The 15,383-nt window shown below is 37.1% G+C and overlaps 2 protein-coding genes across 2 annotated transcripts in view; both read left to right on the top strand.

The window, feature by feature from the left end:
• Positions 1-1,289, top strand: part of LOC132168418 (ankyrin repeat-containing protein ITN1-like) — a 2,339-nt gene extending 1,050 nt beyond the window's left edge. The window contains exon 3 of the mRNA XM_059579402.1: positions 636-1,289. Within this exon, the coding sequence (XP_059435385.1) occupies positions 636-1,262 (627 nt within the window). The 3' untranslated portion in view covers positions 1,263-1,289. The remainder of the gene's footprint in view (positions 1-635) is intronic.
• A 6,080-nt stretch (positions 1,290-7,369) lies between these two features.
• Positions 7,370-15,325, top strand: LOC132171366 (uncharacterized). The gene is made up of 5 exons (XM_059582664.1): positions 7,370-7,893; positions 8,285-8,440; positions 9,678-9,824; positions 10,223-10,920; positions 14,346-15,325. Exons 1-5 carry the CDS (start codon positions 7,389-7,391, stop codon positions 14,685-14,687), a joined length of 1,848 nt encoding a protein of 615 aa, XP_059438647.1. The 5' UTR covers positions 7,370-7,388; the 3' UTR covers positions 14,688-15,325.
• The last annotated feature ends 58 nt before the right edge of the window (positions 15,326-15,383 follow it).

The following is a 15,383-nucleotide window of genomic DNA, read 5'->3' as shown; positions in this document are numbered from 1 at the left end:
TTGGGTTTGGCCATAGATAGCCCTAGGGGTGGTTCGGCCACCCCCCAAGGGCCGGTTGGGGGTGGCACCGGCCACCCCCATGGCTGGGCTGGGGTGGCCGGCCACCCCCTATGGGGGAAAATGGGGTGGCCAGCTACCCCATATTATTAAATTAATTTTTTTAATTTTTAATTATTTTATTTTATATTTATTTTTTAAAATATATATAATATTTTATTATTTTTAAATGGGACACGTGGCGAGATTTAGACCGTTGGATGAAATCCAACGGTCCAGATTGACAAAAAACCCCATAAGCGATTCCCCAGCCATTGCTAGGGATCCTGATCCTTTTGTTCTTAGGTGTGGCGCCTCATGAAATTGTCAAGTGATACACTTCCTAAATTTATTTTTCAAAAATTGGTTTCCAAATAATGTATCACTATTTTATAAGATTTATTATTTTGAAAAATGTCTCACCATATCTTTTGGAAACCAAATTTTGAAAGAAAAAAATTTTGAGAAGTATATATTTCTCTTGCATTGAAGAGGGGTCAAACTCAACCACTCTCAAGCCAACCCCTTGGAGTTATTTCCTCTCATTCTTTTTCACAGCTTTGATTTCCTTCCATTCATCAACAAATTAATTAATGCAGCGAGTACAGAAACTTGTGCCTCCATATTTATTCCACCACAAAAACAAGAATAATCAAACTGCTGAAGAATTGTTTACCATCCAACATAAGGAACTGGTGGAGAAAGGGCAAGCATGGCTAATGCGAACAACAAAGGCATGCACTATAGTCGCTGTCCTAATAGCCACCGTTGCTTTTACTTGTGCCTACACCACCCCTGGTGGTACCAACTCAGAAACAGGTCATCCCTTGCTCCTCGAGGAAACCGCATTTCGCACTTTCATAATCTCAGACACCATATCGCTCTGCTTCTCACTCACTTCTGTGGTAGTGTTCCTCTCCATTATGACATCGAGAATGCAAGCAAAAGATTTCAGGAGGTCTCTTCCCTTGAAGCTAGTGCTGGGCCTAACTACATTGTTCTTTGCCGTGGCGGCTATGATGGTTGCTTTTGCTGCTACACTCGTGCTTCTCATACGCCAGAGGCTACATTGGGCTGCAGTTCCAATTTACACAATCGCTTGTTGGCCAGTCACTATTTTTCTTGTGCTTCAGTTCGGGCTCTATCTCAATATTGCTTGGTTTACCGTGAGTGATCTCCTGCACAGTTTCATTGACTCAGGTTTTTTAGGCATATTTGAGCATTAATAGCACTAAGGTTCAGCTATGCCTACGTACGATATATGCCTTCTTCTTTTTTTTTTTTCTTTTTTTTTTTTTTTCTCTTCTTCCCGGTGTGCATTTTGCTTATGTTGTTGTAACTATGTCTAATATTTGTACGTACGCCCGTTCATCTTCCTCTTCTGCTGCAGAACGCTAGGGTTTATTTTGAGTTTTTGTTTGTTTTTGAAGGCATGCACTGCAAAAATTGGTCTTCATCGCTAAAAGTCCAAATGTAGTTGCTATTACCTTTTTGCGACAAACATCTTTGCTGATATCATATCGTCGTAAATACTCTGACCCTATTGCTCATCAGGAGTCAATTCTTTCTATCAGCAAAGACAAGTGTTGTTGCTGATAATGTTTAAAGTAATCACTATATTTAAAATCTGAAACGAGATGTTGATTGTTGCGGTCTGAATAACGGATCCAGATCCACTCCACTTGAGGGGAAAATGACAATCTTATTTTCTCTAATCTCAGCCCTTAGATGAATCTAAGGGTTCAAAATATTTCAATCTTAAAACTCAAACACAAACACAATCACACTGAATTTTATACCAAATTTAAGTTAAAAAATTAATTATTTTAAAAACAAGATGAAAAAAACACCAAGGGGCGGCTCCGCCTAGAGCGGCCCATTTGGGGGTGGCGTGCAACCACCCCATGGACAAGGGGTGGCCTTCTGTCACCCCCAAATCTGCTGGGCGTGGCCGCACGGTCCCCCCATGGCCTTCTGAGGGTGGTGCGAGGCCACCTCTTGTCCGTGGGGTGGCCGCGCACCAACCCAAGATCTGCTAGGGGTGGCCGTGCAAGCTTCGCACCACCCCTTGGCCATGGGGTGGCTGCGCGCCACCCCCAGATCTGTTGGGGGTGGCCTTGCCTTCTGAGGGTGGCCTCGCGCCACCCACAACCTCCAATGGGATGGGCAGCGGCGGCGAGCCGCCTCATGAGGTGGCTTCTCCTCCAATTTTTTTTTTTTTTTTTTTTTTAAATAAATTTTTTTATTATTTGATATAATCGGGTGTGTTAGGCTTGTTTTTGAATTTTGTGATCCTAGATATTTTTAGACCTTTGGATGTTTTGAATGGCTAGAATCTCAAAAAATGAGATTCTCAAATTACCCACAATGGAAAGAGATCCTAATCCCTGTATAACTTTGATAATAGGCTATCAAGGTCAATGCTGATGGCCTATTATCAACAATGACCCAATAGTTGCCACCATAATGGTCGACGTTGATAATAGGTCATCATCGAAGGCATCGCGTATCCATTATGAAAACATGTGTTCCAATAAAATAAAATATTAATCACAATTTTTAGTTCAAAACTCTAAATTCATCGCAACAAAAATGCCCTTCATTATGTACATACAAGTCCCCGGGTCTGTTTGGCAACCATATCCCACTTAATTTTATTTATTTTTTATTTTTTTTAAAAGTCAACATTTTTTCAAAACCATTATCAAACAATTTTTTTTTTTCTTACAAAAAAATTTAAATATAATTTTACATTTGTAGCACATCAATTGCATACTACTATTCAATCAGAAAACCTACAACAAAACTTTTTACTAAACACACCTGGTTTCGTATGAGGCGGCCAAAATATTAATAGAGGCAAGGTTACGTCTAATTTTATTAGGAGCTAACCAAACTTAATTTTTATATCGAAATATTTTAACTATATATTTATATATAAATATTTTAATTTAGAAGGGGAAAAGGCAGTGGGAGAGCTAAAAATCCTTTTTTTGGGGAGCCAAATTAAAATGTATTGACAGTATAACTTTTTTTTTTTCTTTTTTCTTTTTTATATAGCATGTTTCAACTATATATATATATATATATATATATATATATATATATATATGTGTGTGTGTGTGATAAGAGAATAATTTCTATAGGGTCTTGGCACAAACCAAGGCCTTTGTGCCCTCCAATAAGAAGACGAAACATCAGCGTGGAACACTATAACAAAAATATGGTGTTCCACCTAATTTTTTTTTTTTTTTTTTAGAATACCTAAAACTAAACACCTTCTAAAATAAACTTTTCATATTTTTCTCCAAAACCACCCTAGCTACCAACTTGCCCCCGGCCGATACAAAGAAAGCTGGAGATGACGCCATCTGGTACAGAAAACACTGGTGAGAGAGAGAGGCACCGGACGGCGTCGTCTTCGGCGTCGTCTCCGACGGCAGGTTGGTGGCTGTGGTGGTTTTGGAGAAAAATATGAAAAATTTATTCTGTATTTTGTTTTAGGTATTCTAGAAAAAATATTAGGTGGAACACCATATTTTTGTTATAGTGTTCTACGCTGATGTGTTGTCTTCTTATTGAAGGGCATAAAGACCTTGGTTTGTGCCAAGACCCTATAGAAGTTATTCTCGTGTGATAAATACAATTCAAAATAAAGATGAAGTATTTTATAACACAATATATACATCACAAAAAATATATCCTATCAAACCTCATAGCTAGATATGTGACTGGATTGATATATCAATAAGGCAACATGTGGGTAGTGGGCACTAGTTAAACAGAAGGGAAAATTATACTTTACCTCCCTAAAGTTTGAGACGATTTTTAATTCGACCACCAATGTTTCAATTTTTGCAATGCACCCCCCAAACTTGCAAATTTTTTTTTCAATTCAACCAATTTCATCCAAAAATTCCGATATTGCCCATAATTTTTTTACTTTTTTATTTTTTATAAGAAAAAAAAAAAGAAAAAGAAAATTTGGGGGTTGCAAAAATGGCCAGATGGCCATAGCCACCCCAAATATTTTTTTTTTATTTTTTTTTATAAAAAATAGGAGAAAATCCACTTTACCTCCCTAAAGTTTCAGTGGTTTTTCAATTTGAACCCTAAACTTTAAAAATTAACAATGTACCCTCCCTAATGTTTCAAAAATTTTCAATTTAAACCTTCCGTTACTAATTTCCATTAAATTGGACGGAAATTTTTTTAAAAAAGCCTGAGGGTAATTATGTAATTTTAGAGATTTCCGTCCAATTTGACGGAAATTAGTAACGAAAGGTTTAAATTGAACATTTTTGAAACATTAGGGGGGTACATTGCTAATTTTTAAACTTTGGAATTCAAATTGAAAAACACCTGAAACTTCAGGGAGGTGAAGTGGATTTTTTCCTAAAAAATAAAAAAATAAATTATGGGCAATATGAGAATTTTTTGATGAAATTGGTTGAATTGAAAAAAAAATTTGCAAGTTTGGGGGGGTGCATTGCAAAAATTGAAATATTGGTAGTTGAATTGAAAATCGTCCCAAATTTTAGGGGGTAAAATATACTTTTCCCTAAAAAGAAACAAAAATATAAAAACAAAGTGTAAAATTGCGCGCCTACACTTCTTTAGAAAAACTAAAATCATCAATATTGAATCTAAATTGATGTTCTCAGCAATTTGTCTTTCAATATATATAGACAATTAACTTATTTGCAAGAAATAGTTGAGAAATGCTTTGATAATATTCAATTCATGCCCCCAGAAAATAGTTGTTCTAAATAAAGTACACAACAAATTGAAAATAAGTGCTCCCTAGTCAAACAAAAACTGTGCATATATAGCAAGTTACCACCTAATTTCCTCGCAATGGCCCAAAATGACCCTAGCCTGGTCTAATTATTAGACTTGTAACATGACATTGAAATAAATACACTAAGAACTTTACCGTCATATTTAAGTTCACTACCCTACATATATATCTGTATGATTACTAGCCTACATATATTCTTGACTGAATAAAAAAATAATTAAAAAAATTTAAGAAAAAAACTTTGTGGGGGCCATGACTCCCACTAGTCTCCATGCGGCTCCACCACCAGAGGGGGGCCATGGCTGATGCAGATCAAGGAGGTTTCTGTAACTCCTGTCCGGACAGGCTCTATAGCCGTTTGGACACCACTATGTTATTTTGCTTTTTATGGGTGTTTTTAGTTACCTGTCCAGACATGGGGTATGTCCCATCCGGACACGTTTCGTAGAATTTCAATAAGGACTCTAATTCGTAGTTCTTTTAGGTTTAGGATTTGGGGGCCTATAAATACATGTTTTATAAACCCTAGAACGCAGATTTGGTTTATATGTGAGTTTGATGAATGAGAATATTCAGAGTTGAGTTTCTTTTGTATTTTTCTTAAACCTTAGATATAATTTATTGTTTTTAAGAAGATTTTTTAAATCTCTTAATAGTCTCGAGATCTAGAAATATATATCTGCTACTTATTGATGTTCTTCGCTGCAGCCCACTAAATCATGTTGCATCAATGACCCTACCAACCCTCCTCTAGCTTCGTCCTTGCTTGTAGGTACATGCTTTCGTAGGTCCTTTAGCCTTTTTAGCCATTTTACTTTTGAGGGATTAATTCGTGTAGATTTTTTTGTTCACATTGAGTTGTCAATAAATTATTACTTATCCTCTTATCCATAAAACGATTCTAGTAGTACTGTATAAGTCAGTTTCTCCCTTTTTCACTCTCTCTTGGAAGCATCAAGCAAGGAATTAAGATTTTTTTTTTTTTTTTTTTTTTTTTTCAGAATCTGAATTCTGCTTTATTTTAGCAGAACAAAGTGTTTCTTCCTTTTTCTTTTCGAGTACAAGAATAATTCTTTTTTGTTTGATTTGTGCGACACTCATTCTCCCTCTTTATCAAAAGTTGGTCAAAAATTGCAACATTTGGTATAAAAGCAAGTTATTCATAGAAAAAAAAAGTTTGATGTTGATTAAGGGTTTAAATTTATCACTCTTATCCATTTTTTTTTTTTGGGTAACAACTAATATCTATTAAAGCAGAAGTAGATTACAAAACAGACACATAAAGCAAAAAAATGTTACAAGACAAACACATAAAGCTAACAAACTTAGACAGATTAACCCAATCTAAATAGACTACAAACTCCTCAAAGCAAGTGAAGATGGAAGTCATTTGTGAATGCAGTCCGAAAAAATCCTTGCATCGGCACAATCTAATGGATATTACCATCGGGAGTACGAATACCCCAAACAAGCATCTAAACAGACTTTCGAAAAAGCCATGGAGATTTAGATGCATAGTAATAGTGGAAAAAAAGTTTCAAAAAAGAAACCAAAAAGAAAAGAAAAAAAGATCCACTTCACTTACGAAGAGACTGAAGCCGAACCGAATCAGGTTAATCAGAAAGCAACAAAACAACGTTTCAGAATATAAACACAACAACATTACAGAATGAAAATACAAGATAAAAAATAGAGTAAAATCCCCAAAAAACAACAACGTCGGAGAAGGATAATTAGTAATTTAACAAAAATCATTTATAATATATATGTTCATGAAAAAGGATAATATTATATAATTTAACAAAACACTAGTTAAATTATAATATATATGCTCATGAAAAAGGATAATATATAATTAGAAAAAATGCAGTTTACCCCCCCGAAGTTTTAGGGGTTTTTCAATTTTAACCCAAAAGTTCAAAAATTGGCAATCTATTCCCCTGAAGTTTCAAAAATTGGCAATTTAAACCTTCCGTTTAATTTTTTCGTTAAATTGGATGGAATTTTTTTTAAAAAAGCCTGGGGTAATGATGTAATTTCATAGATTTCCGTCCATTTTGACGGAAAAATTAAACGGAAGGTTTAAATTGTCAATTTTTGAAATTTCGGGGGATAGATTGCCAATTTTTAAATTTTGGAGTTAAAATTAAAAAACTCCTAAAACTTCAAGGAGTAAACTGCATTTTCCCCTATATAATTTAACAAAAATAATTTATAAAACACTAGTACTGGACGTTAATGAACCAATTAAACGTCCACTCGCAGAAAAAGGTTCAACGTACAAAGCAAAAGAAGATTTTAAAAAAGAGGAAGAAATTAACAGTACTCTGTTGTGTTAAAATGGAGAAAGCATGTGATTTTGAGAAAGGAAAAAGCAATTCTTTGCTTGATGAGAGAGAGAGAGAGAGAGAAGTGAATTATACACTACTTGCTTCTCTCTCTCTCTCTCTCTCTCTCTATATATATATATATATATTACCATCAAGTGGGCCGTGGAGATCTCCATTTATCGGTCTCTGAGTCTCTCTGTGTCTTTCTTTGTCTATCTCTCATGGAAAAAGATCTTGTCAAATTGAAGGATCTTTACGAAAGCATTCTGACGGGGACAACGGAAGATGTAATAGCCCAATATGAAAATCTTCCAAAGCCCCTTCCTCACCCCTTAACGCCGCGCAACAATAGCATCCTCCACGTGGCAATCTTCATGGAACGCGAGAGCCTCGCGAGAGAAATCCTGAAGAAATACAGTGACCCAGGTGATCTACTGGCCCAAAAAAGTGATCATGGGCACACCATTCTCCATGAGGTTGCAGGAAGCAACATGACGAGCCTTGCAAAGGAAATTTTAAGATTAGCTCCAGACTTGCTGCTTAAAACTACTTCTCGTGGGGAAACACCTCTGTTCAGAGCAGCCCACTTTGGCCATACTAAAATGTTCATGTTCTTGGCTGATGAAATGGACAGAAGATTCCCGAATGCTATTGCTGTTCGGCCCCATTTGCAAAGGGACGATGAAACAACTATTCTCCACACGGCAGTTCTCGCTGAGTTCTTTGGTGAGTATTCTTTTTTGCCACCCAAATGCCTTGAATCAATGCTATATGTTCTAGCCTTTTAGAAGGCTGGATTTAATTATTTAACCGTTATTCTTAGCTAACACTATATTCTTTACGTATGACCCAACTTGTAAAATATTTAACTAATTAAATTAAGAGATCATAGTATAGAGCTATTTTCAAACCCATAACTTTGATACTATATATGTTTAATCGCGACTTATAATTTAAAAGCTTATTAGTGAAGTATCCAAGTACATAATCATTTAATCACTTAATTAGAATTTTAACAGTCTTTGTGTATGCTCTTTTTCTTATTTTTTTATTTTTTTGTTAGTTTTTTCTTTTTCTTAACCAACTACTTTCCTGTTTGAACTGCATGCAAACACAGATCTTGCACTGGAAATAGCTAGGAGGTATGAACACTTAAGCTTAGCGTCAACTAAAGATAGAAATGGGATGACAGCACTTCAGCTCCTCTCAGACATTCCATCAGCGTTTAAGAGTGGCAGGAACTATGGCCCTCTCAAGAGATTCATTTATTATTGTATGATCCAATTCCTTCAACTCTAATACACTTGTTTATAAATTAAATGATTAAATTTAAATATTTTTATCATCTTAAGCTTTTAAGATATATGATGATTTAACTAATTAGTATATCAGAACTAAAGATCTTGAGTTTGAATACTCACTCCACAATTCACTTCTCATTTCATTAAATATTTTACGTGTTGGACTCCACCTATTAACGATAAGTTTAATTTAAGCCCACATGTGAAGGAAATTGTTATAAGATAAATTAAATGATTAAATTTATCAATTCTTATCGACTTAAACTTTTAGGATAAAAAGTAGTTTAACATTTATCAAGGTAAAAAATGTTAGATTTCATTATGTGAGTGCTGAGTCTCACATGAATAAATAGTGGAAAGAGGGAAAGATTGATATGTGTATAATTGGTTTATAATCTAATATATGGCTTAAGTTTCTAATATAATATATGTATGTCGAAAGCCTCATTCAAATTAAGACTCTAAAATCATTAAGTATACTGTTTTTACAATGGTAAAAAATTGTCTATTACTTCTTTATAATTATATCTTATTTTTGTGAGTTAACTTTATAAAGGCTCATTGAACTTTCACACGTTTCGAAAAGACCTCTTAAAAGTTTAAAAACTTTCAATTTCACCTATCGAGAGTCTAATTTGATGCATTAATCTACCATTTCCGTTAGGATTTGATGTTAAGTTCTAATAGAGGCTATGAAAAATACCAAAATACCCTTGATTATTATTTTTTTTTTAAAAAAAAAAAAAATTAATGTGAAACTAAAGGTAAATTTAGAATTTTATAAAAAGTTTCAGAGGTATAAAAGTCATTTCATCCATTAATGCCAAAACCCTAATGGAGGGGAAGATTGCATCAAATTAGAAATTTCAGGGGTAAAATTAAGAGTTTTTAAATTTTAGAAAATCTTCTCAAAACTTATAGAAGTTTAGGGGGCCTTTATGAAGTTTCTCCTATTTTTATCATTTGGTGAGGCAATTGTTAGATTAATTAGAAGGTTGGCACTTTGCATGCATGAATTAGTCTAAACTTAAACAAATACAAGAGTGAGATTTTTTCAGTAAATTTGGTGACATTTCACCCATCTAAATATATAGTCTTCGTTGCACCTTTAAGATGAATGTTATATATATTCTAGTTTCTCCTACTTGTGTAAACCAAGCTCAATTAATTCCTGGCAACTTGATGGTGTCGTTAATTGCTGTTATCCAGGCGTTCCTAGTGCTGATGAGGACACTAAAAAGGAAGAATATAGCAACCGAGGAGACACTCGTGAATCTGATCAAGGCCCCAAGCTGCCTCCAAACTACGACGTTTGTATGCAGTGCTTCTTCGTGGTAGTACGTATACTTATTTCAGGTACACGTACATACAGTAACACAAAGCTAGAGTACGTTAAAGTGGTTGAGAAAATGTTAAATCACAAATTTTTCTTACGCTAGTGGATAAAAAATGATAAATTTAATAATTTAATATGTTAAAATATTTGATTTTATTCTACTTTATTACCTTATGTATTCTAAGGTTTTTTATCTACTACTCATCCGACCTCTCTTTATAAATAAAGAGATATGTAACATGGTTTATAATAGAAGAGAATATAATAGGTCTTACGTGTTTCCGATCTCTCTTTCGTCTCTCTCCTTTCTCTCATCTCATGCATCTTCAATATATTTAACATAATCAAATACTTGTAACAGAAAATTCATAGTTCCTCAATCGCTTATCTTTGTGTCTCACGTCTTGAACTTGAACAGGATGGCTGATGACGGAAAGAATATGTAAAGAAAAGAGAAAACACGAATCGGCTTTCAAACTCGCCAGTTTTCTGATACAAAAAGATTTATCCTGGACGGAAAGTGGTGGCGGTGAGGACCCGGGTAAGATCTCGATTATTGATGTAGAGAGAGAAGTTGAAGTAAAAGAAGATTTATCCTGGACGGAAAGTGGTGTCAATGAGGACCAGGGTCAGACCTCATCACTAGGGCTTCTTAGTGATGAACAGGGAGGAGTTGAAGGAGGCCATGGCAGTCGGCCAGGAGAAACAACAGTACCCCCTGAGACCACAGAGGGAACAGGCTCTTCTTGTCCAACCGGAGGAAATGAAGGCACTCCTCAGGGGAACAAAATTCCACCGACTCTTACCCCGTTGCTGTTAGCAACAAGCACAGGAATAGTAGAGATTGTGAAGGAGATACTTAGAGTGTATCCCCAGGCCGTTGAACATGAAAGTTGTGAGGGCCAGAACATATTACATGTGGCCATTAAGCATCGTCGATTGGAGATCTATCGCCACGTAAAGAAGATGGACATACCAATGCACATGTTAGCTCGACGTATTGATAGTGACGGGCACACTCTCTTGCACCTTGTTGGACACATGCAGGGCTACGCTGGAGGTCGTACCCAGTCTGGTCCTGCTTTCCAATTGCAAGAGGAGTTGCGTTGGTTGGAGGTAATTAAGCCCCTACCTACATCTCTTGTTGATATATATATATACACATACAAACTGTTAAATATATTAGATAATATATTCGAAGCGGAAGAAAGAGAGAGAAGAGAGAGAAAGCGGAAGCATATAGGACTACATCTCTTCAATTATAATTATATATATATTGAGTCTAATTTAATAATGAATACAGAGGCCTCTATTTATAGAGAGGCAAGTAACCTAATAGAATAAGAAAAGGTAAACCTAGTAGACTAAGGAAAGAAAAACTTAGTAGACTAATAATACCTAAGGAAGTAAATAACAAGTAAATAACCATAACATAATATTCTTAACATCCCCCCTCAAACTCAATGTGTAAACTTGAGTTTGGGTAAAAGAAAATGAAAAGAAAAATGAATCTGCCGAAAAAGCTGCTTGTGCCGAAAGAGTTGCCGGAGTAACGCTATAAAAGTTGCTAGAGACCGATAGATTCTGCCTGAATTGAGCTATGTATTTAAGCTGGAGCTTGGTTCACTTGGTTGTAATTTAACTTGAAAACCATATACAAGTAATGAAGAAGCTAGCCTCATCGGCTAAGAAAAGCAGGGCCGGTTAAAAAGGGGCTTGTTTCGCCCGTAACCCTTGGACCATCTTGCCTGATCGGCTGAGCTAAAGTTTGTCCCAAAAATTCTAACTAGCAAACCGTCTCGCCTGGTCGGCTAAGCTAAGTAGGGAGAAAAATGGCCGTTTGAAGAGGCTAATCATGCCTGAAACCCTTGGACTGTTGAAAGATCTGACCCAAAAAATTCTCACTAGTAATGGATCAATGCCCTAGGAGAGGCTGCAGTGACCAGTGATGGCGGTATTTGAAGAGGCATAAGTGGGCCGGTTGAAAGGGGCTTCTTTGGCTGAAAATCCATGGACCTAAGGAAAGATTGGTCTGACCTGAGAGTGCCTATCGCAAGAAAAATGAACCGGATTGAACTGCGCCAAAACAAAGGCTATGGAACCGAATTAAACAAGCATGAACCAACTTGAACTGCATAAAACAAACGCCTGAATTTGGAAAAGAATCTTGTTTTCTACCATATAGAGATGTCAAAAGCAAAAATAGACCACAAATTCAAAATCAGGACGAAAAATTGAGTAGAAAACACTTGATCAACTTTTTTTCAATGGTCAAAGTCAATGGTCAACAAAGGAAAAGTCAACCATGTCAAGGTGCTGATGTGGTAGATCCGTTGACGTGGCCGATGTGCTGATGTGGCAGTAAGCTGACATGACTGATGTGCTGATGTGGCATGAGCTAATGACGTGGCAGGTGTGATGACATGGCGCTAGGGCTAACGTGTCACTAGGGCATACAATGAAGCAGTGCCTAGCGCATGTGGTGCACGCACCTCAACAACAGTGGCGTTGTGGCGCATTAATCCCACGCGCGGTGGATTCCACTGGCGCGTGGCGGCGCATCCATGGTGGCATGATTGCGTTCTTGGTGGTGATGTGACCGTCGGCGCCGTATCTATGGAGCGGTGCGGAAACCAGACTGATCCACCTGACCTGGTGGTGCGTGGAGGCATTGCAGCGGCGTGTGTAGCCGCGTCAAAATTTCTTTGGCGGAGATCTCGACAAATCTGGACTCTTCTGGCTCTAATCTGTTGATTGGCGATACCGTTGTTGTGATCAGAGCTTTGTAGAGGCCCATAAAGAAACAAACAAATTCTTAGGCGAGTCTTGCCGGCGTGCTGAGGAACCCTTAGGACGCACGTTTACTGACGGACAGACCTTCTGGTGGCGCGTGTGAGCGCTCGGAAGCCTGGACGCTTTAGATCTCTTTGGATCTGTACTTGGCGGTGATTTTGACACTATGTACAACTAGGGGTGTAAACGAGCCGAGCTTGAGCGAGCTTTCCTTGTTCAGGCTTGGCTCGTTTAAATTTTACTCGAGCTCAATGACGAGCCAAAAAAATCGAACTCTAGCTAATAATAAGTCGAGCCGAGCCAGCTCGCGAGCTGGCTCTTATATTTAATGTTTTTGTTTTTTTTTAAAAAATTTAACTTCAAGTACTCTTAAACGGTTTAAGAAGTTAGTTTGCATATGAGTATTTGCTTAACCTGGCTAGTCGAGTATGGAGCCTGAGTCAATACAACAAGGCATTTGGTTTCAAAGAGAAAGGATATGCATCCTTTTATAAATAAGCAAACTTGGAGATTAATGTTTTCTTAACAATGTGGGACAAGTTAACAGGTTGCATTTAGACTGCATTGGGACAACGCCCCCTACAAAAAACTATTTTTTCAACGTCTCTCTCAATCCCCCTCACTAGTCACAGTGCACCTTCCACCTGAACTCTCATTTCCCACTCTCTAACTCTCGCTCATCAAACAGGTAGTAATAGTGTTTTGGTCTGTATGATTCTTCAATAGTTTATGCCTTTTGCAATCTCCTTCAATAGTTTCTGCTTGATTCTTCTTCCTTTCGTTTGGGTCTGCTCTAATTGAATCGAGGTCTTTTTAATGATTGCTCTCTCTCTCTCTTTGATCACAAAGGATTTATAATTTTTCATTCTCTAACGCTTAAATATAAATGCAATTTTAAGATTTTAATAATTAGGAGATTTATAATTAATTATGTATTACTTAGTTTATATATATATATATATATATATATATATATATAGACACACACACACACACGAGCTTATACGAGCTTGTTCACGAGCCTAGCCAAGTCGAGCCGAGCTTGCTTTGTTTAATATTCAAGTTAGGATTTGTATTCATGAAGTGCTTCATTTAATATTCGAGTCGAGTACGAGCCGAGCCCGAGCTTGCTCGCGAGACGCTTCACTCACTTAACAGCCCTATGTACAGCAGAAATTTTGAGCGGCGCGTGATGTAGGGCGACTAGACTGAAATTTGTCAAAAAGAAAACATCATAAAAGACAATTATTAAAGGCTACAGAAAAATAACTCCGATACCATGTTAAATATATTGGATAATATATTCGAAGTGGAAAAAAGAGAGAGAAGAGAGAGAGAGCGGAAGCATATAGGACTACATCTCTTCAATTATAATTATATATATATTGAGTCTAATTTAATAATGAATACAGAGGCCTCTATTTATAGAGAGGTAAGTAACCTAATAGAATAAGAAAAGGTAAACCTAGTAGACTAAGGAAAGGAAAACTTAATAGACTAATAATACCTAAGGAAGTAAATAACCATAACATAACATTCTTAACGCAAACAATCAATAGCTATCATTTTAGAGCAGACATCTCCAACAATTTGTCCAATCCCATCCTTTTTAAATAGGGGTATGTCAGAGAAACTTCTTGCCCCGAACTTGTAACTATGTTACACTTAAAAAATCACTTCAAAAAGCCCACTTAGATATTGCTAGTGGATTATTGTTCATAACTACAACCTTTTGATTATATATGCAGCGTGTGCGGAAGCTTATACCCGATCATTATCAAATGCACCGCAGGCGCCAGGGAAAGGGGGAGAGCGCCGACGAGCACTTTGAGAAAACCCATGAAGAATTTTTGAAGAAGGTACAAGATTGGCTGAAAAAGCAGAATATAATACCCCATCCTGATCAAATGGACCGCAACAATGGAAACGGAAACGGGGAGACCGCCGACGAGCTGTTTGAGAAAACACATAAAACTTCTCAAGGAGGCACAAGAATGGCTGATGCGGACCTCCGAGTCTTGCTCTACTGTGTCGGTTCTTATTGCCACTGTGGCATTTGCTGCGGCTTACACCGTGCCGGGAGGTTCTAACCAGGAGACTGGGGTTCCTGTCCTCGTGTGTGACCCTTTCTTCGTGGTTTTCACTGTCATGGACGTTCTCTCCCTTGCAAGCTCATTAACTTCAGTAGTCATGTTCCTTTCTATCCTCACCTCACCATTTGACCTCCAAGATTTCCGTCACTCTCTTCCACTGAAACTTCAATTCGGCTTCACCTTCCTCTTCTTCTCAGTGGCGGTGACAATGCTTGCTTTTGCTGCAACAATTGTGCTCATCATTCATTTGAAGAGGCGGTGGCTCATATATACTGCTGCATTCCTTCCGGTCTCCATTTTTGCAATCTCACAGTTCCCTTTGTATCTCGCGTCCATGACTACTTGGAAGCTCACTCTGAAATTGATTAAGAAGTACGTTCTACACAAGTGTCTTCGGTCTCAGAAGCCCAGGCCCCATTGAGATTCCAACCAAGTGCACTGGTTCTCAACTCCCCTCTCCTTGGAGCTAACTCACCCATCCAAGAAAGTATTATGGGATACTTCTAATTAGATGACTTGGGCTTTTACCCAATAAAGTAACCTCTAATTTTCCAGTTCTTTGTTATCATGTTTGTGCGTTTAAGTTTGGTGCCGAATCATGTACGCTTGTGACAATATAATGGCAATTTGATCGATCATCAGTTTTAGAATAGTCTTCAATATTTTACCTCGTTTGCATCTGAAAATCTGCAG

Source organism: Corylus avellana, chromosome ca2 (assembly GCF_901000735.1).
Source record: "Corylus avellana chromosome ca2, CavTom2PMs-1.0".
Classification (NCBI taxonomy): domain Eukaryota; kingdom Viridiplantae; phylum Streptophyta; class Magnoliopsida; order Fagales; family Betulaceae; genus Corylus; species Corylus avellana.
The sequence above is the reverse complement of the archived record's forward strand: the minus strand, read 5'-3'. Positions and strand labels throughout refer to the sequence as shown.